This window comes from Chiloscyllium punctatum, chromosome 26, assembly GCF_047496795.1.
Source record: "Chiloscyllium punctatum isolate Juve2018m chromosome 26, sChiPun1.3, whole genome shotgun sequence".
Lineage (NCBI taxonomy): Eukaryota > Metazoa > Chordata > Chondrichthyes > Orectolobiformes > Hemiscylliidae > Chiloscyllium > Chiloscyllium punctatum.
Window position 1 is genome coordinate 34,272,871 of NC_092764.1, and position 27,008 is coordinate 34,299,878.

The 27,008-nt window shown below is 37.8% G+C and overlaps 1 protein-coding gene across 5 annotated transcripts in view; it reads right to left on the reverse strand.

Moving 5' to 3' along the window:
* Positions 1 to 10,047: 10,047 nt before the first annotated feature.
* The window catches only part of znf469 (zinc finger protein 469), a 345,185-nt gene continuing 328,224 nt past the window's right edge, over positions 10,048 to 27,008 (reverse strand). For all 5 annotated transcript variants that reach the window (XM_072596117.1, XM_072596116.1, XM_072596113.1 and 2 more), the window contains one exon: positions 10,048 to 26,336. In XM_072596117.1, coding sequence (XP_072452218.1) covers positions 12,630 to 26,126 — 13,497 coding nt within the window. In that variant the 5' untranslated portion in view covers positions 26,127 to 26,336 and the 3' untranslated portion in view covers positions 10,048 to 12,629. The remainder of the gene's footprint in view (positions 26,337 to 27,008) is intronic.

Genomic DNA, 27,008 nt, shown 5'->3' on the forward strand with positions numbered 1-27,008 from the left:
TGGGCTGGGAGGCTGCTGTGACTGGTCAGGAGGTCATCTCACCGGGTCTGTGCTGAGTCGGAGTCTGGGAGTCCGTGGCTGGGAGAAGCAAGAAGAGAGAAGGAAAAAAAACAACATGAAAGAGAAGAAAACAGAGAGGAAAAAAGGAAGTGGACAAGCTCTGTCTGATGGCTCTGCTGCCATCTTGAATGTGTATGATCTATAAATGTCTTGATCATGCCTGCTATATTCATGTCAAAATTGTTAACACACCACAAAAAGCAAGGGCCCAAGCACCAAACTCTGCAGAAGCCCACTAGAAATAGACTCCAAGTCATAGAAACATTGCTCAACCATCACTGTCTGATTCTTGCCTTTTCTGCCAAATTTGAATACATGTCACTTTACTTTGGATTCTGTAGGTTCTTGCTTTCTTGATCATGACAGACCTTATCAAAAGCCTTGTAAAAGTCCATGTAAACCATATCATATACATTACCCACATCAACACTCTTGGTGACCATCTCAAAAAATATTTGATCAAATTTGTCAAATATGATCTTCCCTTAACAGGTTGGTACTTCTAGATGCTTGGTGTCCCCTTAGCTGACCTGTGGCACATCCTTACATGGAGCTTTGTGAGCATCCTCACTGGATGGATGCAGAGAGGATATAGTGGCGTAATTGGCTCAGATTTGAACCTTGTTGCTCTTTTGGACTGAGCCAAGGGATCCATCAGCACCCATCAGCTCTTTATGTGCTTGATTGATGGACAAACATTTCTGATTATCAGTGAGTAGAAGAAGGGGGAAGCATGGTGTAAATTCTGGAGGAACTCTATGCACAACCTTGTATATGCATCTTGGGATCCAATGAATGATAGTTAACATCAGTTATTTGTAAAAGCCATAACATATGAATTAGCTTTTGAAGTGTTCACTCCTGGAGAAGTTCAGGACTCTGAAATGTTGGTGAACATTAGTATCAATATTGGTTAGCGGGCAAATGCACAATTTATTTGCAGGTGGAACGACTGGGAAAAATTGTCTATAATGCAGAGGAGAAAAGAATTGTTTAGCTTAAAGTGCTCTTTAATGACTCAAAGCTGTAGCACTCTACCACCAGATCTTGTGACGATGTTGTTCCTCTAACAAGGTTATGCTGTCCTTGTCTCTTTTTTCAGAAAGGTCTGAAGGGTTTTAGGGCCAATTTGATTATAGCTAGCAGATACTGCCTCAGGAAAAAAACGGCTTTCAAGTTAGAAAAAACTTGTGCAATGAAAGGGGAGTGGCCAGTTCTCCCAGCTCAGCTTTTCTCTGGTCTGGTTTGTTTTCAGCAGTTGGCTGTTCACTGAAAGCATTCAGTCAAGAAACAGCTGCATGGAAAAAAATGTTCCATGCTGAATCTCTCTACCATCTTTCTCTCTCTCACTCCTGTAAGACCCTGTGTTTGATTTTACCGTTTTTACCGAGGGGTGTTTATGGGGATTGTTGCAAGTATTTGGAACAGCATCATTCAGTTGGGATAATCTGCTGGGTTTTGTATTGGTTAAGTTATTCTATATTCTGTTCTCTTTTGTTTGTGTTTCATTCGATAATCTTATAAATAAATTGTTATATTTAAAACTAGGTGGTTGGACCAGCTGCCTTACTCATGGGATATCCACACTGCACTTGCTTTAAAACAACTTGCAAAGTTAGGGTCTGGGCTACTTTCTTGAGAGGATCTGGGGACCTGGTCCATAACAATCTGTCCAGGCATAGCAGACTCATTGCTCAAGTACTTGAATGCACTTTTTTCATGAACGTTGTATTTCAATATTAAAGTTTCACAGGAATAGCCAGAAATACCAGGATAGTCTGGTGTGATACATTACTGCTCACTGCATGCCAGTTGCGTATTAGTAGAGTGAAAATCTTCTGTCTTCATGACAATGATGGAGTTTGCAATGCTGTACGAAGTGCTGTCTTCACATCATTCTCTGGAGTAGTGAAACCTTTTTATGCACTGGTTCGAGAGGACTGCAAGTACAATGTTCTAAGTGTTTAAATTGTCAGAAGATTAAACATTGGTGCGAGCCTTTTATCGGCTGTCCCAGTATCTGAAAATCTGGTCCTTAAACATATTGTTGCTCCTCTTCCTCTTGCCAGAAGGACACATATGGAGATAAATAGGGTATTGCCATTAAGAGTTTAGAACAGTCTAGTACAACTAAACACACTTTGAAATCATCTAGGTACAAAAAAAATGCAAATAAAGTAAACAATCACCTTGCACCTTGCAGTATTTTAGCTGAAAGCAGCTAAAAGGCCACTTTAATTATCATTGGAATGCATTGCCTCCTGACTTCTACCACCTAACATTTGCAAGTAGAAACACAAGTAGATAGAAAAATACAAAATACAGGAAAAGACAATGGTTTACAATAATGCCACCTCGTAAAATCATTAATCTGGATGGCATTTCTTTCCAGTCTAAGTTAGGACACCGAGGGTAAAGTCTGCTGAAAAGCCAGAATAGGTGTACAATAAGTGGTAAATAATTGATTCAACTCCGATTATCGTTTTGGTCCCACCACCACCTTATTTCATGTGCAATGGTTTGGTTGGGAAATGAAAGTCAACCCGTCTCTTGTATCTGCAGTTGCAGGACCAGGAATTGCAACAAGCTCTGAAGTTTCTACTTTTTTGGCCTTATATTTTATAGACATTTTATTTCCCGGACTGCTCTGCTTTTGATCCAGTGGTGAAGCATAGAAATACAGAGGTTGAGTCGTCCTTTAAATTTCTGCTGTACCCAGATGAGAGGCAGAGATTAGAACAATGGGTGAGAGGTTGGAGCACGTTAGTACATCACAATCCTCAACTACTGGCTGCCGTTATTTATCATTCTGCTGCATTTAGTTTTTCACGAAAGCACTATGAGAAAAAAATGAGGACTGAATGAAAATTTAATGCTTACAACCACAGAATGTGACCAAAATGTTAGGAGACCCAACATGCATTGAGTTTTTTCCTACAATTATTGCAGTAGAATTCCTCTCAATAAAATACTAAAGAATGCTTGTTGGGGTAAGGGAGTCAGATTTCAGAGTGGAAATGCTGACAGCCACTTTCTTAATGCTGTACTTTTGGAATTAAATCATACAAGCGGCTTTTGTCACAATTTCAAAGGGATTCTCTTAATTTCTTTTGAGAGTTATCAAATATTTATTACTTCTCATCAGATGAATATCTACATTCTTGATATACTGTCACCAGATTTGAGCTTAAGGAGGATTTCCGAAATATGAGTATGACAAAGGCACTTATTCTTCAGCTGGATGACATTAATTCGATGAAGTTTAAAAAGAGTAAATAACATAATAGAGGGGAAAACATTAACAGGAAAATGCCATTCAGCCCCTCAAGCCTTTCTACATCTGTTAACTACTTGCCTTTCAACCGGCAACCAATTGATTCTTTGTGTCCACTTGGAGCAAGCAATAACTGAGTGGCCTAGAAGTCTCTGTAATACGGGAAGAAAGATTGGAGGATCCCTTGGGTGTCCAATTCTTCCTAGCCCCACATTTACAATTCCACTTTTTTCTAAAACTGTGACATTAAATACCACAGGAATCCTTAATATGTTATAAAGTTCCCAATTAGCATATCTCAGTCATGTTCCTGGCTGTGACAGGCAGGGATCTGCTAACAAAGTCATCATAGATAAACTGCTTTGGTGGGGGAATACAGTGATGAATACAGCTGCTTGATTGGCTCCTTTTTTCCAGCATAATTTCAATATGTTGAGTGGAATCTAATGGTGGTAATCAATGTCCACTTAAGTGACTCATCTTGCCAGTAGTATTCACTCAATAACAGCTAGGAACCCCCCCATAAAGGAAGCCTAGAAAGCAAAGCCTTATGTGGTTGCATGATCACTTTCGGAGAGTGGTCACCTGGTGGTCACTACACTTTTAGTCTCTTGTGGGATGTGGGTGTTGTTGGTTGGCCAGCTTTTATTGCCCATCCCTAGTTGCTCTTGAGAAGTTGATGGTGAGCTACCTTCTTGAACCGCTTTAGTCTATGTCCTGTAGGCACACCCATAATACTGTTTGGGTGGGAATCCCAGTATTTTGACTCAACAACACGAAGCAATGATGATATATTTCCAAGTCAGGAGGGTGAATAGCTTGGAGGGAAACTTGCAGGTGCTGGTGTTCCCTTGAATCTGCTGCCCTTGTCCTTTTTGATGGAAGTGGTTGTCAAAGGACCTTTGATGAATTTCTGCAATGTTGTTTGTAGATTATAACACATTGCTGTTACTGAGTGTCACTGTTGGAGGGATTGTAGATGTGGTACTGATTAACTGGGCCAACATGTCCTGAATGATGCTAAGCTTCTTGAGTGTTGTTGGAGCTGCATTCATCTAAGCAAGTGAGGAGTATTCCATCACACACCTGACTTGGGCTTGTCAATGATGGACAGGCTTTGGGGAGTCAGGAGGTGAGCTACTTGCTGCAGTATTCCTTGCCTCTAAACTGCTCTTGTAGCCACTATGTTAACATGGTGCTATCAGTTGAGTTTCTGGTCAGTGGTAACCCCCAGGATGTTGATAGTGGAGGATTCAGTGATGGTAACGCCATCGAGTGTCAAGGGGCGGTGGTTAGATTGTCTCTTATTGGATATGGTCATTGCCTGCCATTTGTGTAATGTAAATGTTACCTGCCACTGTTTGCCCAAGCCTGGATATTGTCCAAATCTTGTTGCATTTGAAAATGGATTGCTTTAGTGTCTGAGGAGTCATGAATGGTGCTGAATATCGTGCAATGATTGGCAAATATGCCCATTTCTGATCTGGAGAGATGGTCAATTATGAAGCAGCTGAAGATGCAGTTGATCAAAGGGAGTCTGCAGAAATACATTCTGTCTCACACCACCGAAGACACGATCCCCTCCCTCTGTGCCCCTGAGTCTTGGGTGGATACATCACTGGCAGGCAGGACTTGTCAAAATTCTGAAAATTAGGTGCATACAGGAAGATACATGTCTTTACATCTATTATTTCACTCGAGCCAACATAAGTAATGTTATGATCTTGAGAAAAATCTAGATGGTAGCTAGATAATTATGACCAGTTCGAGTGAGGAACTACACACCAAACATATGCAGTATTTCAGAGGCTATGACCTAACTGGTGTTTTGTAGAGTTTTAGCAATACTTTTATAGTCAATAATTAGGTGAGTAAAGAGAATATTCTGCATGTCTTCTTAACCTTCTGTAAGTGATCCTTTGTAGAGGAGGCTGCATCGAACTGCTCGGAACATTGCTGGCTGACATTTCCTGAAATTCCATGTTGTCCCTCTAGCTCCTCCCTACTTTCATCTACAGCATAAAATGCATCACTTTTTCACCTCTTTTCAGTTCCAAATAGTAGTCATAATGGACTCGAAATGTTAACTGTGTTTCTTTCTGATACCACCAGACTTGCTGAGTTTCCTTAGAACCTCGTATTTATGAATTCAGAAGTCACATGACACCAGTTTGTAGTCCAACCGGCTTATTTTAAATCACAAGCTTTCGGAGCGCAGCCCCTTCATCAGGTGAAGTGAGAGAGAAGCACACAGACACAGAATTGACAGGCAGAGAAATCAAAATTTTATACAACTGGTGCAAGTAGAGTGTTGCATAATTCTCTGCAGGTAACCAAGAATGTTAGACGATGTGAATAAAGTGTCAACAGCTGAATAACAAGCGAAGGGATAACCTACAATTCGATTCAGAGAGTCAGAGAGATAATTACAGAAAATGAAAATTAAGGTCACACTGGAGACAAACTATAAGACTGGAATGACATGATAGGTATAAAGAATCGCATGCAGAGGGTCTAACTGAAGTAATAAGTAATCTGAAACTGTACAAACTAATTAAGATAGATAGATCATAACAGGTTATCAAGGTGATGGTCTCAAAATAGGACCATAAGGAAGATTTTACCGATACACAAGTGTGATGGGGTCACATGTAGTGCGACATGAACCCAAGGTCATGGTTGAGGCTGTCTTCATGGGTACAGAACTTGGCTATCAGTTTCTGCTTGGTGATTTTGCATTGTTGTGTATCTTGAAGTCCGTCTTGGAGGATGCTTACCTGAAGATCGGAAGCTGAATGTTCTTGACCACTGAAGCATTCCCTGACTGGGAGGGAACATTCCTGTTTAGCAATTAATGTCCTTTCATACGTTGTCATAGTGTCTGCATGGTCTCACCAGTATACCATGCTTTGGGACATCCTTGCCTGCAGCATATGAGATCGACAATATTGGCTGAGTCACATGAGTATCTGCTGTGCACATGGCGGCTGATGTTCCCGCGTGTGATAGTAGTTGGTCACTTTTGTTCTGAAAGCTGGGTACAAGTTTGCTACAAGCAATTGTCTAATTAAGGTTTGGAGGTTGTTTGAAGGCAAGAAGTGGGGGCACAGGGATGATCTTAGAGAGATGCTCATCGTCATCAATGCCGTTGAAAGCTGTGAAGAACATGATGTAGTTTCTATGCTCCAGGGAACTGCTGGTCGATGAAGGGTACTCTATCGGTCACATCGTGTGTCTTTTTTGAGGACGTCATTGTGGTTTTTCACTGTGACACATTAGAACTGGTGATCAATGAGTTGAGCATCATATCCCATTCTCATGAGGGCATCCTTCAAAATCTTTAGGTGTTCATTGCATTCTTCCTCATCTGAGCAAATCCTATGTACAGGGCCTGTCCATAGGGGATGGCTTCTTTAATATATTTAGGGTGGACGCTAGACAAGTGCAGCATTATGAGGTTATCCGAGAGGTACTGAAGTGTCCATTCTTAATGGAGATGCATGTGTCCAAGAATGAAACTGATTCTCTGGAGTGCAGAGACGACACCATGTTTGTCACAGCCTTCAACATGTCATTGATGAGAATGATCATCTCGCCAAGATCATCCTTATACCTCCACTTCTCGCCTTCAAACAACTGCCAAACCTTAAACAGACAATTGTTCGCAGCAAACCACTGGACAACATCGATCACAACACCATACAGCCCGGCCACAGTAACCTCTGCAAGACATGTCAGTTCATTGACAGGGATACTGCTATCACATGTGGGAACATCATCCGCCACTCACACGGCAGACACTCATGTGACTCGGTCAGTGTTGTCTACCTCTTGCTGCAGGCAAGGTTGCCCAGAGGTATGGTACATTGACAAGATCATGCAGATGCTACAACAGTGTGCAACAATCCCCATACAGGAATGTTCCCTCCAAGTTGGGGAACACTTCAGCAGTCAAGGATATTTAGTTTTCAATCTTCGGGTAAGTGTCCTCGAAAGCAGACTTCGAGATGCACAACAACGCAGAATCACCAAGCAGCAACTGGTATCCATGACGACAGCCTCAATCATGATCTTGGGTTCGTGGCGTGCTACATGTGACCCCACCACATTCTTCTGTTTCCATAAAATCTTCCTTCTTGTTCTGTTTTGACACCATCACCTTGATAACTTGCTATGATCTCTCAACCTTAATTAGTTTGTATAGTTTTAGATTACTTACTACTTTGCTTAGATCCTCGACATGTGATTCTTTTACCTATCATTTAGTTTGTTTTCGTCATCATCTTACTTTTCATTCTCACTGTTTAACACTCTTGGTCACCTTATTATGTGACACTCCACTCTCAGCCGTTGTATGATCTTTTGACTTCTCTGCCCTTAAATCTCTTTGCTTATAAATTCGATACCTGTGTGCTCTTCTCTTTCACTCCACTTGCCAAAGGGGTTGCACTCTAAAAGCTTGTGATTTCAAATAAACCTGTTGGACTATAGCCTGGTGTCATGTGACTTCCGACTTTGTTCTCCCCAGTCCAACATCAGCACCTCATCATCATCCCTATTTATTTTTGGATCTTCAGCATTCCCAATGCTTTACACCTATGTTACCTGCTACCTTCAAGGATCTGTAGACATGCACTCCCAAATACACTGTATAGTTTTGAATATATTGTGCATTAATTTGTCCTGTTTTTACCTTTCAAATGCATGACCTACATTTCTGCAGACTGAATTAAATTCACTATTTTTCTTCCTATATGATCAGTCCACTGATGTCTTCTGCTGTGTACAGCTATAGTTTTTGTAGACCAGCAGATGGGAAATACACAGGTTAAATCACAGCAATTCATTCAAAGGAATTTAATATATAAAATGTATGATTACCATGGACATCAATAATTTAAAAAAAATTCAAACTTCCAGAAAAAAATGACTCGAGAAGATTCCATATTTTAAGACATTATCGAAATAAATAACAAAAAATGTTAACTAAATACTATCGTTGGAAGCAACTAACAAACAGAGTCCCCTTCCGCTTTCTTATTCTTAGCCCAACTGACAAAACACATTAAAAATCGAATGAACTGCCGATGCTGTAAATCAGAAACAAAATAGAAGTTGCTAGAAAAGCTCAGCAGGTCTGGCAGCATGTGTGGAGAGAAATCAGAGCTAATGTTTTAGAACTGTGTTCTGAGGAAGGGTCACTCGACCCGAAACTTTAACTCTGATTTCTGTCCATGGATCCTGCCAGATCCACTGAACATTTTGAGTAATTTCTACTTTTGTGACAGAACACATTTCACAGGTATACTTTACATTGTCCTTTACGCAGACATTCAATTTTCTCACAACCAAATGAATGTGATTCTTAGCTTCCAAGAGTTGGTTCCTGTTCTCTCACAACCTGGTAACTTGCAAATTTAGAACTTTCTTGCATAGTGAAATTTCTCTTCCTAGAGACTTATCCTCTCGAGGTAATGTAAATTCTTCAGCTTTGCTTGCAACTGTCCATGAATTTGGTCTTTTGAATTCAAACATGAGCTTCCACCCAAATTCCTGTATGGTGAACCAGAGGTATTTTCTTGTTTGGAGTTCCTCCCTTCCTCTGGAGCCATGCAGGCTCCAAAACACTCTCTTTAATATTTGATGATACTCTAGGAAAACATTTAAACCTCTATAGTGGCTTCCTTGGCATCCTTTCCCAAGACAATGTGAATTATATCAATCTTGCATCTAGGTAGAAAGGTGAATTTGCTTTCCTTAAGAAAAGCTCTCTTCAGTATTGAAAACAAATGGATAGTTTAAAGTACCAGTGTTTACAACCTGACAATTTTAGAGTCTTATTGGTCAATACCTAATGTAAATTGCACTTAGTATGGGAGCAGACATCTTCAACAGTAACCAACGCTTTAATTACAAAAAATCCTATTACATCAATTACTAACTGCTCTCTGGTCACAATTAATTATGTACCTCACCAGTGAAGTCTCACTCTGCCTGAAGCTGCCAGACAATCACAGGCCAGTGCCACTGGGAGCAGGAGAGAATTGATTGAAGACTAGGCTGTACAGACCTGTGGTATGAGGGTTGGGGGAGATGGGCAGGAAGATGACTTTCAGTAGCCACATTGCTGTGGGTGTGGAGTTACATGTAGGCCGGACATGTCAGGATGGCAGCTTGCCTCCCTAAAGGTCATTGGTGAACCAGATGGGTTTTTCTGACAATTGACAGTGGATTCATGGTTATTATCAGGCTCTTAATTACAGAGATTCTTTTATGGAATTTCATCACCTGCCGTGGTGGGATTCAAGTGTAACTACAGTTTATAGTTGGAAAATTGAGATAAAAAATTTGAAGAATATAAAGATAGAGAATAACAAAACAAAAATATGACGGCATAATTGTGAAAAAGAAAAACCTGTAAATAGAAAGAAAGATATGTGATAAAAGTGGAAAATATAGAAAACAGTGCAACATAACAAGTAGAAGAGAACATGTATACGAATGACAGTATGATTAGAAATATATTCAGGTGAAAGATATTGACAGGTATCAGATTTGGGGAAATAAGAGGACTTTCCTCAAACAGATTCTCTCTCACACATACAAGCAGAAGTGCAATAATAGGTTATGGCATTAAATAATTTTAATGCTGTACAGATATAGATACACAGAGAGAACAAATGTCATCAGAGCAACAAACCTATGAGCCACTAATCTTTTGTTAAACTATACACATGTAAGAGCTATCAATGTAAAAATGTTTAGATAGAATTCATTGTATTTTGACAAATTTATACAAGCAGTAATTTTCTTAATGTTCCCTTTTGGTTGCAAACTTACACTATTAACGATGCATGTTGTAAATCTGAAGGCTGTTTTGCATGATTTGAAATACGGTTCCAGCAAGGAACACAATCTTGTAATGGATTTCTAAGGATTATCACTTTAACTCACATTAAAACATTTATATCAATACCAGTAATGTAACATTTTCTAAGCAATAAAATATAGAACAGAGTACATTATTCACACTTGTTTCTTGCTGAAACATGCTGAAAGTATTTATTTAAGTGCACGTGCAAATATCATCTGCGAATGTACAGAAAGCTGCAAAGGCAAATTGGTCAGTGTCCAATGCAATTAGTTTTTAAAGCATTTCTGTTTTGTATAAACTCAACAAACTACTGCTGCAATATGTACACAATGCATTGCTTTTAAGCACAATGTGAATTGTTTGATTTTCTACATAAAGAATTTAAAAACTCAGTCAATACATGTATACAATACTGTAAAAAAGTATTTTTGGTTTATAATATCTGACATTTGTATGATACTGAAAGGCACTTTTGCAATACACTCACGAAGTAAGACGGCAAACATTTTTGAACAATACTATAAAATATATTTCTGAAATATGCATTGCACCCAAAAGTAAATTATCTAAATATTTTACAATATGATATAAAATCAAACAGAATAAAGCACCTTTGATCTAAAATTTGCAGAACAGCTGTAACATACTCCAAATGTCTGCATCATAACTTCAGTGCATACATTATATCTCCTTGATCAAGGAGTTCGTCAATAATATCAAATATCTTTTCTTGCACCTGAGTTTGTATTCTAAATGAATAAGCATATAATTTTAAGATTTACACATAAGAAAAAGTCATAATATAAAATTTCAATTCAACATAACAGCATATTGTGTTTCCAACAGGTAACTTTCCAATTATTTTGACTGAGGAAGACGTTCACATTACAAAAGTAGCACCAATTACTGTTTATGTTGTTCAGAGCTGACATAAAGTTCACTTCTTTCATTAAGGAGCAGCAAATATTTAGAGTATATTTGCATCAACAGTGTCTATGTGTCTATAATATGCTAACTTGGAATTTGAGATTGCAGTGATTTAAAGCTTCAGTACTGTTATATATAGAAAGGAGCACCAAAGTAAAATCAACATTTTCACAAGGTGAAACATATTCTAATAGACATATAAAAAGTACTATAATAGTTATCTACCTCTTCAATGGATTGATGTTAGTTTACTACATTGCACTAATAAGAAGCACTTCCAGGTGGCATTTACTTCTACAAGCTAATTCTCACCCAAAATCTCACAGATTTTATGAAATCTTTTTTCTGGTGTTGCTTTTTTCACACCTGCCTGATTTTCTAAGTATTTCTAGACTTTTCTCTTTATACTGGTTTGAGGCATGTTTGATGAACCAAAGGAATAGTAAGGAAGAGAAAAGAGATGTTACAACACTTCTGTGCAGCACTGAAAGCTGATCACTGTTACAGATAAATAAGATGTTGTATTCTTTTGGAATATATTATACAAACTGAATGTGAGATTCGGCTTGGAGGAAAATTTGACCTATGCTGAAAAAGAGGACATGTATGGAGTTGGTACAGTGCAATGCTTATGCTGGGTACGTGTGCAGACAAATGATATTTTCAGCAGGAGGGCGAAGGAAAAGACAAAAAGTAATGGTGCAACAAAGTACAGGAAGGCCTCAGTGAAAGCTGACAATGGTCAGACAGTCATAGAAGTTGATAATGATGACAGCACAATGATACCAAGTTAGCTTGATTACTTGGACTGAATGTATAGAGAAAGAAAACAAGAAAAGGGAAATATTTAACAATTATATCAATGAAATGCTGAACAATGTCTTACTTTTGTTTCTTATAAACTTAAATAGATTTCAAACACTTTATACCCAAATCTACATTTTTAGCAATGCAGTAAATTTTGTCAATAATTTTAAAAACTAGAAATTTCCATTGTTCTTTTGAGTACATCCCATTTTCAAACAAATAACTAATAATAATCACATAGCCATTTCAACAAATTATGTCTTACGTTGGAACAAAAATATATTGGATTCTAAGTGTTTCAAACAATGGAAAATAACTAAAAATCGAACTATTCCTTTATCAGACCCACAATGAAAATAGACAGCGTTTTAAAGATTGGCATTTTGAAGTAACAAATTTTATCAGTACTTTTGTAATACTCTGATGTTTAAGGCAATTACCCATCAGAACGCAATCTGTTCATGGCAATTACATTTTCTCATTATCAAAGTCATAATAGGTACGTGCCAAAGCAGGTGAATCAAAGTATGTTAAGGACACAAAGTATTTCACAGAGACATTTATGTAGGGCCATTCCAGTTATATGAAATAACAATGTTGAAGAAGTATAAGGCCTTGATGAGCTTTTCCTCAATTCTCTGGAAGCCGATTCAATTATCAATAGCCCCAAAAGTCTGCTGCATAATTTCACTCTGAGGTGTCTTTTCTTAAAGGAATCTTGAAGCTGGTTATTTTTTGTCCAAATAATTGGCTGAGGAGATTACTCTGTGATTCTGCTGTCCGATAATTGTGTGATTCAGTAGGCTTTACACTCTGCATCAATCTATGTTTTCTAATTGAACTGCTCACAGACTGAGTGCCTCCTTTTGAATAAAGCAGCGGTTTTGAGATTAACTCTTTTTTGTTCCGGAATTCCCCATTAAATGATCGCATTTCCAGCTGTCTAGATGGACAGAAATTAATTCCATTTTTTTTGGATTGAGAACTATTTGTCCATGGTTTTGCCTTGGAGATCAGATGGCTGCCTGTTGTCTCATCTCTGGAAGCTATAATATCTTGTGGAATGTCAGATTTCTTCATGCTGTCAGTTCTCATCTGTTTTCTCTTTCTGCTTCCTTCATCTGCAGCTATCCTGCAATTACTATTGCTTTTAATACTACCTATCTTGTGTTCTTTTCGCTTTTTGTGACTAAGTTTTGCCTCTAAGTCCATGACCTGTTTTTCTGAAGGCTTACTGTTACTGGAGTTTTGCTTTGCACTATCAGTAGCTGCTATTGTGATGTGGTTGTTGCAAGACATTTTCTGGAAATCACTAGTTTGTTTAGAACTATCATATAATTCATTTTGCTTTGTCTTTTCATGTGTCATATGGTCACGTTGAACACCATGAAGATGTGGTTTAAAAACACATGTGTTCACTGAACTCATACAAGAGGTCATGTTGTAAAGGTGACTGTGCTCATCTGGCACAGGTGGAATGTCTAAATCAACTAAATTATTAGATAATGGATGACTAACTGCTGGGGAGAGACATGGTGGAGAAGAAGCAATATTTGATTCTGACTGCTCCAATTGTACCAGAAATTCAGAAAAGTTACTATCAATATCATTATGTTTTGGTGTCAAATCATTTTGCTCTGTTGCTATATCATTTACTATGTCTGGTAAAAAATCTGGAGGCTCATTCTCTGATCCTTCACAAAAGCTGTGCTCAACATGAGTGGAAGGAATAGTCAGGATACTATTTTCTGCATTAATTTCAGTCAGACCATCATGATTGACTTTCTGTTTTTTATTAGGAGGCGAAGAAATACTTGCATATGACTGGGCTGGACTATCCTGAATTTCATCTTGCACAGGAAGATGTGGTCTCATTACTCCTCTAAATTTATGGGTCTTACTTCCTCCTGCCAGGTGCTTTTCCATGTGTCTATCATACTGTTCTTTTTTTGAAAATGTATAGTTACAAGTACTGCAGATAAAAGACTTTTTTATGACATGCATAACATCAGCACACAGCTCACATGTATACAGTGTTGTATGTTTAACTTCAGCTTCTTCTATTACTTTATGCTCATCTTTAAGATGAGTTCTTAGCTCCTTATTTTCCAAATAGAAAATGGGACATTTATAACATAGGTAAATTTTCTGCAAACTGTGAACAACTAAATGTCGCTGAAGTTTGAATGGTTTAGGAAATTGTTTTCCACAATGATGACAATCTCTGGATGGATCCTTGCAATCAGGATGCATGGAAATGTTCTTCTGTGTTGCGTCAGTCTGCTGCATGAGCTCTGGATTTGATGAACTGGACAGTTTAAGTGCACTTGTAAAATTCAGTTTATTTTTATCACTTGTCTCGTTTCGCTCTTTGGTTTTCCAAGCTTGATCCTGATTTGCTTTTGGGACCTTGGTTTCTTTAACAAGAGACCTAGCCACTGAATTAACTGTTTTTGTTGACTTGCCATGCTTTTTGTTGAGGAGTGTGTTGAAAAAGCTTGTCATTGCACTGTCTTCACTGAAACAGCTGGGGAATCCAATTGCTGATTTCTGAGCTTGCCCTTTCCGGGCAAACTGAGTGGCATGCTCACGCAAATGCTCATTGTACATCCATACATCAGAGATTTCTTTCAGGCACATGCCACAGGTCCAGATTCCTGCTTTATTTTTAGCATGCTTTTCTTTCAAGTGATCCCTCAGCTGTTCTCTGGAACTAAACTTTCGCTGAACACACATATAACATGTTGGGGGAGGAGAAGGGTTATGAGAGAGTTTGTGAAAGTCAAGTTCTCCAAGAGTGAGAAACCACTGAAAGCAAACTTTACACTTATATTGCTTCTCTTTGGATTTGATACTGATGTCACTGCGGTTCTTTGCTGTTTTACCTTCTTCTGATCTAACCTTGGATAATTTTGTATCTTGGCTTGTTTCCTCGCTCATGGTCTCTTCAACATTTGAACTAGAAGACTCATGTTCAGGGGAACCAAATAAGTGCTTATCAGGAATTTCATAATTTTGGTTTAAGACTTGAATGCCATCAGTATCTAAACTTTTCAGAATGCAGTCATCAGAGTTCAAGCTATCATAAGGTTCTAACATTTGAGAAGATAATGATTCTGATAGTTCCTGTTGACTCTGAATGATTGAAATCTGATTTTGTGCATCTGACGCTTTTTCCGTTGATACCACGAATGAGGTAATGTCACCATGTGTTGAGAGGTCTATGACTTGCTGTGGATTGCTCCATATTGTAGAATTAAGAACAGCATCAGATGCAGTTTCAATTTTACTTTGATACAGTAAATCCATTATATTACTGCTATCATTTTCAGATATTTCTGTATTTTTGAGATCATCTTGACTTTTGCATTCATGTGTTTCACCTTTAAATCTTTTAAATTCATCACAGACAGAAATACATTCATTGGCTACATTTTTGCTTTTGTGACTTGTATGCAGCATGATGGCATCATTGATTGAAATGGTTTCATAATGATCTGGTCTTTGGACGTTATGAAGATCATCGCTGTAGGACACAGGAACATGTCCAGTAGCTTGCATCATAAAATTTGCAGAAAACATTCCAAATGTATCTGATTCTACATCTATTTTACATTTTTTGTTTCTTTTTCCATAAACCCTTTGACATTTTTTTTTGACAATTCTGTTTCCTTCTGGTAATACATGTGATATTGTGTTACTCATACTTGAAGGACATTCTGATTCTGAATTTGGACGAATGACCTCTAAAACAGGAAGTTCAGGAGCAGTAGAATGTGGTTCATCCCAGGGTTTTGATATTGTAATATTTTGCATTTCACCAAAAGAGTTTACATTGTTGCTCCTACCTGTTATTGAAGCATGGTCCATTACATGCTGGCCCATCTCTGTTACTGGAGAAGTGTTCACCTGTTTAGGTGCTAAACTGTCAAATATTGAAGGAATAACTTGGTCAGAGTGTTGGCATTCAGTGGTCTTTTGCAGTAAATTCACTTCTTTTTCATTTGCTTCTGGCTCTATTTTTATATGGCTGTCATTTTGAGTGCTTTTATTTATGGAACACTTTCCAGTAACATCAATCTGAGATTCAAAGCCACCATTCCACTCTTTTTTATATTGTTTTTCTTTCAATAAAACGCTGATTAGGTTACATTCCTTCTCTTCTACAATGATTGTTTCGTTATTTGAAAATTTTTCTCGTGATATCCATTCTTTTGATGTAATACACATCTTGATTGTTTGGCTTGTCGATAATGCATCTTCTGTCCGCTCTTGAATCACTGAACTGTCATGTGATTTTGTCATTACTTGAAGCTGTAAAACAGGACTGTTCTCATTATCCTCTGCCTCACAAGTGCCATTTTGTTGTCCAGATTGTTCAACTGGGTGCACAAAATCTGTACAAGTATTATTTTTGAAAGATACTCCTGGATCATCTATCTCAATGTTGCTACTCTTTTCCTTTGTGAGATTAAGAATGCTGCAGTTTTGTTCCTGTCCTTGCCATGTACTATTTTTTGTGCATATTGAATATGGTTTTGTTGAATATCCAAAGTTATTTTTAGATTTTGTGGGCAATTTAACTAGGTGCTCTATTTCAATGTTTTCTTTGCATGTTAACACATTAGGATGCTCACTAGACTGTAGCATACAAGGTTTATTTTCTTCCTTTATGCTGCTAATGTGGATTTCATTCAAGTTAACAGCTGCTTTGGTAAGATGTTGATTTTCTTTGCAATGTAAAACAATTTTATTTGATGCGAGTGTGGGACTATTTCCCTTGATATGTATATCACTTTCCTTATGTACAGAATTATCTAATGTACATGATACATCTTTGTCCATTGTGTAGATTTTCTTTTGTGATGTACAAAGCAAGACATTTTTTAGATTTTGTTTCCAAACCGAATTCACATCCTGTTTGGGAGTACAATTTGATTGAACTATGCTTAATTTCTCTTGACTTAATGCATTATCTTTTAAGTGATGCTTGATAGCTTTGTGTCTCACTAAGCCTTGTTTAGATCTGAAAGATGCTGAACACACATTGCACATTAAGACAGTTTGTGAATTATTCTCTATTGCAGATGGCAGCAACACGTCTAATTTCTCTGAATCAGTTCTTGAAGTATTTCCTGGAAAAGAATAATTAGCCGCCAAATCTAAATGCTCACTGCTGGAAAAATCAGTCCGTGTCTTGGACAACAAGAAACTGCTCAGCACATTGTCATCCCTGCTCAAATCATCCTTTTCACAATTCTCATCCATTTCCAAAATATTCATGACTGGTTGTAAGCTTTCTTCACTTAGATTAAATAATCCCTGATTCCCATTGACATCACTTCCTTTAACAACTTCACCTAGAAGCTCCTTGGAAATTTCCAATAATTGATCAGCAGCTGTGCCATCTGAGCAATCTTTCAATTGTTTTGTATTATTTGTAACTCTGGGTATATCATGCTTCTGTTGATCAGTAGTTGTGCAATCACATTTATTGTCTTCAGTCAACATTTCTGTATTGATTAGCATGCCCTCATTGTCAGTGAATAAATTACCTTCTTTCTGTTTAATTCCATCAGTAAGCAACTCATCTTTGTATATTTGTATGGTTTCTTCATGCTTTAAATGTTTTTTTCCTTTATGACAGTCTATTTTGGCACTTAAATCATTACCTGATTCTCTTTTGGCTGAGTTGCTACCATTATTGCTGTTCAAGTGTCTACTTAAGCTTTCCTCAGTAAAAGAACCAACAAGGGGTGAACAATTCACATTTAAGTCTTGAACATTCTTGGAAGATGGTGGCTCAAGCATTTGGCCTTGAAAAGAGATTGCACTTTGACTGCGTTGTTGGCACAAAATCTCATGACAAGAATACTTAGAATGCTCTTCACTTGCTGCCAAATCACTTGAATCATTTGAAGGCGTGCATGGATTATTGATTTCTAAATGTACATCGCAAGCCAGATTTGATGTGGGAGATTCAGTTAACATTTCAGACATAGTAGAATCATTAGATTTGCTTTGTACAAAAATGGGCAGATGGATAAGCATTGATACAGTTTGTTCATGAAATTTATTATCACTTCTGGTATCTTTTCCAGCAAATGATGTATTGTCTTTGCCAGCAATACTTTTGTCCAGATCCTTTGCTGTTTCATCACTGGTTGTTGCAGTGCTAGGCAATTCTTCACTTCTTTTAGACAGTTGGATTATTTCACGAGAAATATTTTCTCCTGTTGAAGCAGTTTTTAAAGCAGAATGATCATCGTGACCTTGTTTCTCTGTTGGTTTATATTCAAAGTCATGTTTAATTAAATTTTCCTGTAGTTCAGTTATACAATGAAAGGATTTTTCCTTTGTTGCTTCAGAATTGCATGGTAGATGCAGTAATGACAATGATTCTCTACATTTCTCATTCCAAGGAAGAAAACTGATTTTAGAATTGATTGACAGTTTTTGCAGCTCACGTTTATTATTTTGCAGAAGTTCAATATTAGTATGATTTCCTGGTAAACTCAGAGACAGCTGTTCTGAAACATTTTTTCTTCCAGAATAAATGAAATCTACTTCAGAAGATTGCATCAAATTACAAACCTCAGGCAAATGGTTAATTCTGCTAAAGTTTGCTAAATTATTATCAATGGATGGCAATGTTTCATTTGTGCAGAATTGAAACGACTTTTTCATTGAATCAGTAATACCTAAAGTAGGTTTGCATTGAGGAATGTCATCTATGGGCAAATGTTTCACCAGTTTATTCTTATCACTGTCATTTTGATCAGTATATGACTTGGTCAGAGGACAATTTGGCTGATTGAATTGCAAGGTTTTCTGCAAAATGTCTACACACTGTTTCCCATTTGCTGCTGATCCTAGAATGTCACTAGTTAAAACAGCAGAAGTTATTTTTTCTGTTATTGCCTGTCCTTTAAAAGTCAGTAGCACAGAGCTTTCATCAGAATTTTGTGAACTGTATGCATCATCACTTAACTGTTTCCCCTCCGTCATTGCTGGGTTTTCATTCACCATTTCTCGTGCTAACAAACTGCACTTGTTCTCTGTGAGGTCAGGTTTTCCATCAACATCATCATTAGTTTCTGGAATTTTCTTCAAATGCTGTGATCCAGGAATCTGCAGTGTTAATAGTTGTCTTGTAACCATAGAGTGTACTTCACTATGAGCACATTCCTGTGAATTAGAATTTTCTTTGACCTTCTCAGTCACTGTTTCAGCAATGTTTTCAGACACACACAGTACACTTGGCAAACAATCTTGATTTTTAGTATCTGTATCAGTGTCTAAGGTCTGAAATTCACTATTACTTACAGCTTGGACATGAATAGATTTGTCTTTAGCATTAATGGCATTTTGTGTATCGTGAGTGCTGTTGAAGACTTGTTCATTTTGCTCAGAACTGTTGTTACTGTTTGAAATCTGATTTGTTATAGTATCTAGTACTGGGCAACAAGGCACCTTCATTAACTGTTCATTACATGGAACTGTTCGGTCAACGAGGAGTTGCAGTTGCTGCAAGGGGTTTTCTGTTGAATCTTGAGAAACATGTACAATTTTCTTTGCTGTAACATATTGTTCAGTAGAGCTTTTTACAATAAATGATGGATTGCCACTACTATTTGCCCTTACTTTATATTTTGTCAGTGGAGAATTTTCAGAGGAATTAGTTGGACTTGTAATGTTCAACGGTAGTTTAGCTTCCTCAGATTCTGACAGCAAGGCAGATGTTTCAGTTTTGCCATTTAACTGGTTGCTGATAGTACATTGTTGGTTGAGGTTTATAAGTAATTTCTCTTGTGAATCGTTAACATGAACAGAACTGATATCAATTTCTGTTCCACTGGCATCTTTTGTCGAAGATGAGGATGCGGTGTTGTCTAATGTGAGCAAACTTTTATTGTGGTCTTGCTCTGGATTTTTTTCTGCAACATTGTGTTCTGAAAAAACACACCGAGAAGGGAGCTGAAATGACTTGTCACGGTCTGTCCTGCTATAATTAGAGCAGTTTTCATTTTTGCTGAGAATATGACATCCTTTTTCCCCATTTGGACTTTTTACCAATGAATTGTTGTCTAAAACACTATCTGATATTATTGCAAGACTTGCAATCAGATTTTCTGTGTACTGCTGACTTTCTAATTTTTCCTCTGGTTTTTCTGAGTATCTCTGAGAAGACACATTACTTTCTTCTAGATTACTATGTCGAGACTTGTTTTCTTTTGCATTTTCCGAATCTTTAAGGCCATTTGGAAAGCAGGATTGATTATCTTTAGGAGGAGAACATGGATCTTCACAAACTTTATCAGGTGTCTGGAAATTTGGCTCAGCATCCAAAGACACAATTTGGAAAGAGCAAGTCCAAATGTCTTCATTATCTTTAACACTCCCAACAGTACTATGGTCTGCAGAGTTAGGGGCATTGGGTATTTTATCAGTACAATATTCTGTTGTGTGCATATCACTACTCGCACTGCTAAAGTTATTATTTGGAATATAAATATTCTTTTGACAACCATTACCTTGTTCTGGCTGCAGAGATGTAGGCAGAGCAGTTTGATCTTTCAAATTTACATTCATGTATTGTTCAGTGTTTACTTGGACAACAGAAATGTCATTGCTCTGTTTAGGAGTCTGAAGCTGATTTTCCAACTCTGTTACTAACCTTTTTATTTCTAGATCGTCATCTGTTAAAGTGGCATTGAAGGAATTATTTTGATCATTAACTCTCTCAGGTAAAAGTGACAAAGTTTCAGTGGAAGACGTTCCTTCAGTATGGGGAAAACTTTTATTCTCTACTGCTTCCACAGAGAGATCTTCAAAATGTGAAATCTCTTCTGGTAAAATTGTGGTCATATCTTGCAATAAACTCCAATCCTTGTGCTCTAGCAGTGGTGGATATTGTAGATTATAGTCTGTTCTGCTGTCTTCTGTACCACAAGAAAATCCATAATAGTTTCCTTTATTCAATGAAGTGTCTGCGTACAACTGACTGTCAAAGCTTGATATTGTGATGTCTCCAAATATTCCTGCTGGACTACATGGAACAGGAGACTTAGCTTTGGCTTGGTATTTTTCTCTTGAATATGCATTTATGTACTTTTTGACATGATTCTTCTGTAAGTAATTGTCGCCACTTTCATTTTGATAGAAAAAAATATCTTCCAGATGTGTAGAACTACCAGGCAGACATTCTGAAAAAATATTGGAATGGTGCTGATTTTCTAAATCTTTGTGCCCACAGTAAATTGTAGTCATGCTGTTCTCAGCAGTATGATCTTCAATATTAAACCCAGATGATTTATCACAAAAACATTCAGTATTTGGCTCATAGACAACTATGGATCCACCCAGAGTGCTTTTCATTTTTTTGTTGATATCTGTTAATTGATCCTTCATGTCCGCTGTAAGTTCAGTGATTTGTATTGAACTATTTTGACTTGCACTGGCTTTAGGATATTCAATAATGTCTTCACATGAAGAGAAATTTTCCATAACCCTCTGATCAACTAATTCAGTATTTGATGCTACAGAGGCAGTACTTGTCATTCCAACATTTTTTTCAAAGGACTTGCCAGTTTGTGGTCTGCTTTCAGCATAACAAAGCTCCATCTGATTTGTGTTAGAACCTATTGCATTCTGGTTCTCCATCTCCCCCTTTTGTGATGCATGTGACTCGTTGTAATAACCCAACTGCATCATGCTTTGGCTGGTTCTTTGAGATCTTCGCCCTGAAAGCAAAAACTTTGCAGAACCAAATTTCTTTGTACCTCTTGAATGGGCTGAATCATTAATCAGACTGTCTTTTGCAATTTTTGCTGCTTTATTTGTACAAGTGACTGTTGCATTTAAATTGGATTGCATGGTATGATCAGTACTGGAAATAAGAGTAGGATGTTCATTTTCAACAATATTTTTGTCTTTCTCACTATCTGCACTATCTGAGTCTGATCTTTCGACGCTATTAGGGCTGTTAGTGTTTTCACTTAAACTGCTGGTAATGTTGCTGCAATCACTGCTCGTATAAGCTCTGCTGCTTCTCCTTTTGATTCTGCTGCCATTGTATCCCTTCTTTTGATTGTGACCCTCTGTTTCTATGCTACATTCTGAAGTTTTTCTGATTTTAATGTATCTCCAAGATTCTTCTGCCTTAGCTTGTCCACACTTGCTTTTGTGTTCCTTTGCAATGCTGTATTTAGCCTGTCGATTTAAGCGTGGAGTTGGATATTTACTGCTCTGAGGTTCTGTTTCTTGATCTGAATCTGAAATATAGTCATATTCTCTCAAGTTACTTCTGTGTTGAGGTTGAATCAATCGCTCAGGTATTAGCGGAACCTGCAATTTCTTGTTACCTTTCACATGTAACTTATGCAACTTGTTCTTCTGCTGAACAATCTTCTGAATTAATTCCTTGCTCCAAGTTCTGCTACCTGACTTTCTTTTCTTAATATCCTTTACAGCAGATCTACATAACCTGGAGTTATCATTCAAAGGAACAACCTTGAAAGGAGTTGGACGAATTGTGGCCAGATTGTCAGAGTTACCTTTGTGCTTATTTCTTTCAGGATTCTTTCGCAGACTTTGTGCTGGCTGAGATAAAGCTTCTCTTATTCTGCGATGAAGTAATGTATCAGCACTAAGTTTTCTTCCTCCTCTTGATTTTCCTATTTTTTCATCAGGTTTGTTGTACTTCGAGGGGTCAAAAGAAGCCTCATGAGAGAAGTTCTTAATTCTGAACTTATCCAACTTTTTGGAATACGATTGTGATGAAAGAACTGTCACTGAATCATTTTCCTCACTTTTCCTGTAAGGATGTTTGTTTCTTTCCTTTCTCTGGATGGTTCTATCAGTTATCCCATTATTGTGTATCACTTTCATTTGTACAGCCTGTTTATCTTCTGTTTCTGTAGACTTGGTATTAATTTTGTTTTCTAGTGGTACACAGTCTTTGGTCTTGAAAGATGATCCATTTACTGTGCTTTTTGTTGTAGAAAACTCATCATCTGCAAAAGCTTCTATGAAGCTGCTGTCAATTTCAGCATTATCAGATTGATAATCAAGACCATTCAGAGTTTCATTGATTAAACTATCAAGTTTTGCATCGTCAATCTCTAAATCAGAAGCTGTTAATGATATTGAACTGGATCCTGTTCCACTAAAAATATTAAACTTAAATGGGTCATCTTTTGGATCACTTGCAGCTTCACTGTCTAATAGCAAGTCACAAGGCTTACTTAAGCAATGCAAAGGCTGATGTGGATCAATTCCACCACGCATTGAATGAAGAGCTGCTGTTTTTGTTGATTCTGCCTGGAACCTTCTATTCTCCACCATTCTAGGTATTTCATGCAGCTCTGTGAGACAAGTTGAATGAAGTCCACAATATTGACGGTGGTCAAGAAATGAAGCAACATTGCTAAAATTTTGATCACACTGTTTGCATGTAAGAAGTACATCAAGTTGGTCAAGATTTGCACTGCTGAGTGAATTAGCAAAAAGGTGCTGCTCTGAGAAGGTTTGTGATTCAGTATCAAAGGCACTTGAGCATTGATTGCTTTCTGCATTCTGCTGTGACAGTGAGTTGGCCTGGATATATAACATCTGGTTATCCTTAATTCCCCTGGAATGATTAGCTGAAGAAAATGTGAATGCTCTGAGTGGATCATATTGCACAAGGTCAGCACTAATCTGCTCAGATGAACTGAGTTTATTTCCATCTTTAATATGATGGTGCTGATGATAGAGATTGGATAGTGTTGCTACATTGGGTAACTGACCGTCTTCTGAATTGGGGTTCAGAGGACTGTTGGCACTGTACACAGTAGACACTGGGGAAAGAGATGAGCATGTGCTAATAGATCCAGGATTGAGAGCTGGTGAAGATGGTGGCGACTGGTATGGAGATGCTGATGCTAAGCTAAGTTTTGGCATTGATAATGCTGTGTGATTGCCACCTCTTGTAGGTGTTGGCACAGCTGGTTGGTTCAAGCCACAGAATGCATTTGCATTTTCTGATTCACATAATGATGTGTTAGAATTAACTAGGCCATTCTGAAATGTAAAAGCAGAAGCTGTGTTCAGGTTTTGTCTGCCCCCATGATTTCTAGTGTTGTGAAGTTCTTCATTGTGGACATGATTCTTATGAAGAAAATTAACTGAATTACAAACGGGTGCATTTTTTTGCATTTTTTTACATTCTTGCCACTCTGAGCTGTCAGGTGGAAAAGCAAGCTGCTGGTTACTGAGTTGTCTAGAAAGTTCTATTCTGTTTTGGTTTGGCATCACAGATGTAAGGTGAATTTGCTGCCATGGAAACCTTGAAGCACTATTTTTTGGAACATGCTGCCTGTGATCAGCAAATGACGAATTAGTAACAGATTGGCATGGATATGAACATTGGCTTGCAACTGATGAAGTGTAAGGTGCAGAACTTTGATCTTTTGTAGGGAAGATCTTGTTTCCTTCCCAAATTTGCGATCCCCTGGGGTGACTGTGGATTTTATTTGAAATGTTCTTGTCAAAAGGCCCTAAGCCATCAGGAACACTGCAGTTAGAAGCACCACCATAAACTTTATCCTGAACATGTATTTGGGGTAAAGAAATGTGGGATATATTTCTCCTCAGGGTTTTCCCTGGAGTGACCAGTCTTTCAGTGTTTCGGTTGTCTTTTAAAGATAAGCACCTTTTATTCGTAGAAACAAATCCAACACCATTATTGTGCAAACTGAATGTGTCTGATGAACAAATTGTTTGGTTTTCTTGGAAAGTGCTCTGATTTTGTTCAATAGCACCAGTAGAGGTTGATATAGCACCAGTAGAGGTTGAGATAGCACCAGTAGAGGTTGAGATAGCACCAGCAGACGGCACAGTATCAATGGAAGATGATACAGCATCAGTCGAAGATATAATACCATTTATATCATTTGGATGATCGTTCCTTCCTTTGTAATGAGACAAAGGTGACTGAAGTTGAGTACCTTGAGTAGATGAATGCACAAACTTAGTCTGATGGGAAGGCTGTGTGCAGCTTCTCCCATCTGATGAAGTATCATACTGACCATTCCTTAAAGATTCCTTTTGATTATCAGTTGAAAGCTGAAATACAAAACCACCATGTGCTATTTGGCTGTTAGGCACTGGGATATCTAAGTAATCGTGTTGAAAGTGACTTTGGGTATTGTGCTCATTACTGAATGGATCTGCAGCTGCCTCCTGCAACTGAGGGATTGGATATTGAAATTGAATTGATCTAAAGCCCCGCGTATTAGGTTTATTGTTTTCTACGGTTACAGGAAAAATACTTTGTTTAAAAGTGGGCATTCCATAGTTGGTACCTGGAAATGCCCTGTCTGGACAATGCCAATCCACTGAAAAAGGTGAGAAGTTTGATTTATTCCTGTTTCCATGGAATTCTGGGCATAGTAACTGGCTACTGGAATTGGAACTATCTCTGGAAACACTGCTGTTTACCTGTGATTGTGTTTTTAATGGTTGATGCTGACATGTGACCACTGTAGTGTGTGAGGTATAACTTTTGGAGGTATGGTTTACAGAATCCTCCGGAAAACGTCTGTTGTAGCTAAGATCCTCTTGTTGAAGCTCTGCTTCTCGTTCTGGTATGCTGGGCACATTAAAACGATAGCTTCCTGTTACGTGCTCTCGGTTTCCTTCTAGCTTCCTTGTTGATGTAACCTTCTGCTGTGGATATGCTATTCCAATTGTAGGGTTTGATCGTGAGTTAACAATATTAAGTTTGTAAAGGTGAGGAGGCCCTTTCCCATACTTTTTACTTTTGTCCCTTCCTTTGTTTTTCCCAGTAGGTGACTGTGGACTGCTTTTGCCATTTGAACCGCTGGATGAAGACCATGTTCTTTCACCTGAAAACTTTGGTCTGTTTTGAAGAGACTTAAAGTCAATTTTACCAGCTTGCTGTGGCCTAATTACAGCCTCTCTCTGATTATGGCTTTCCTTGTTCTTTTTGTGGAGATGAGAACTATTTAAACAAGTATTATTCAACACTGTCTTGCAATTTTCAGATATACTGTTGTTGTTGCTGTTCAGTTTATCAGGATCTTTTTCACTGAAATGTTTAAAAACATCCTCCTTATGCTGCTGTTTGGAATTAATGTCTGAATTTTTAATTGCATAAACATGCTGTGCGTCTCCCGTCATGATATCAAAACCACAAGCGGGAGTTTGTTATTGTCTCAGCACATCTGCACTAATTGGCTGGAGCTTCCTTCAGAGGCATGGCCAGTTACTCTTGACAAATGATGACATTCTGCAAGCCAAATACGACTGAATCACTTTAAAACTCATCAGTAGGGATAAATAACTTTTAAGACTGAGCTCCATATCTTCTGTCATTACAGTCACATGCATCTGAAAAAGAAGAGAACATGTAGGGTTTCAGTACATGAAACATATACTGACTGATTACAGCTAAAATGGTTAATAATAATCAAATGTAAAACTAAACTCTCAGCGCTAAAATTGCTCCGATATAACTGATAAGATTCTCAGTCACATCACATTAAAATCTGTCATTATTTTGCATCATGTTCCATTAACTAACATAACTATCATAATAGTGAAATATTATGATAATGTGGAATCTTAAAAAAACACTTTAGGAGAAATGTATAAACAGTTATTTGTCTTTAAAGGGGCATTAACTCAGAAATTTATGCACATTTCAATACAACTTGACTGCAAGAGCAGACATGTACTTACTTATTCCAAATAAATTTATATACAACTTCTCTGCAAAACATTTATGCAGAAACATTGCCATGTGTAAATTTCCTAGTCATTTTCACCACTTTGAGATAGATTTGCTTGAAGCATAGTCATGCCCCACAAAAATCATATCTTGGGCATGTTTCTTTGAGGTGTACACAGGGGTGCATTGATACCCATCTATTGAGTGTGCTGCAGCAATTTGCCCAGGTTCCTTCCACAACAACTTGCAAATTCACAACCTCTAACACCTTAAAACACCACCACCTTCAAATTCCTCTCCAAGTCATACATGATCCTAACTTGAAGCAACAT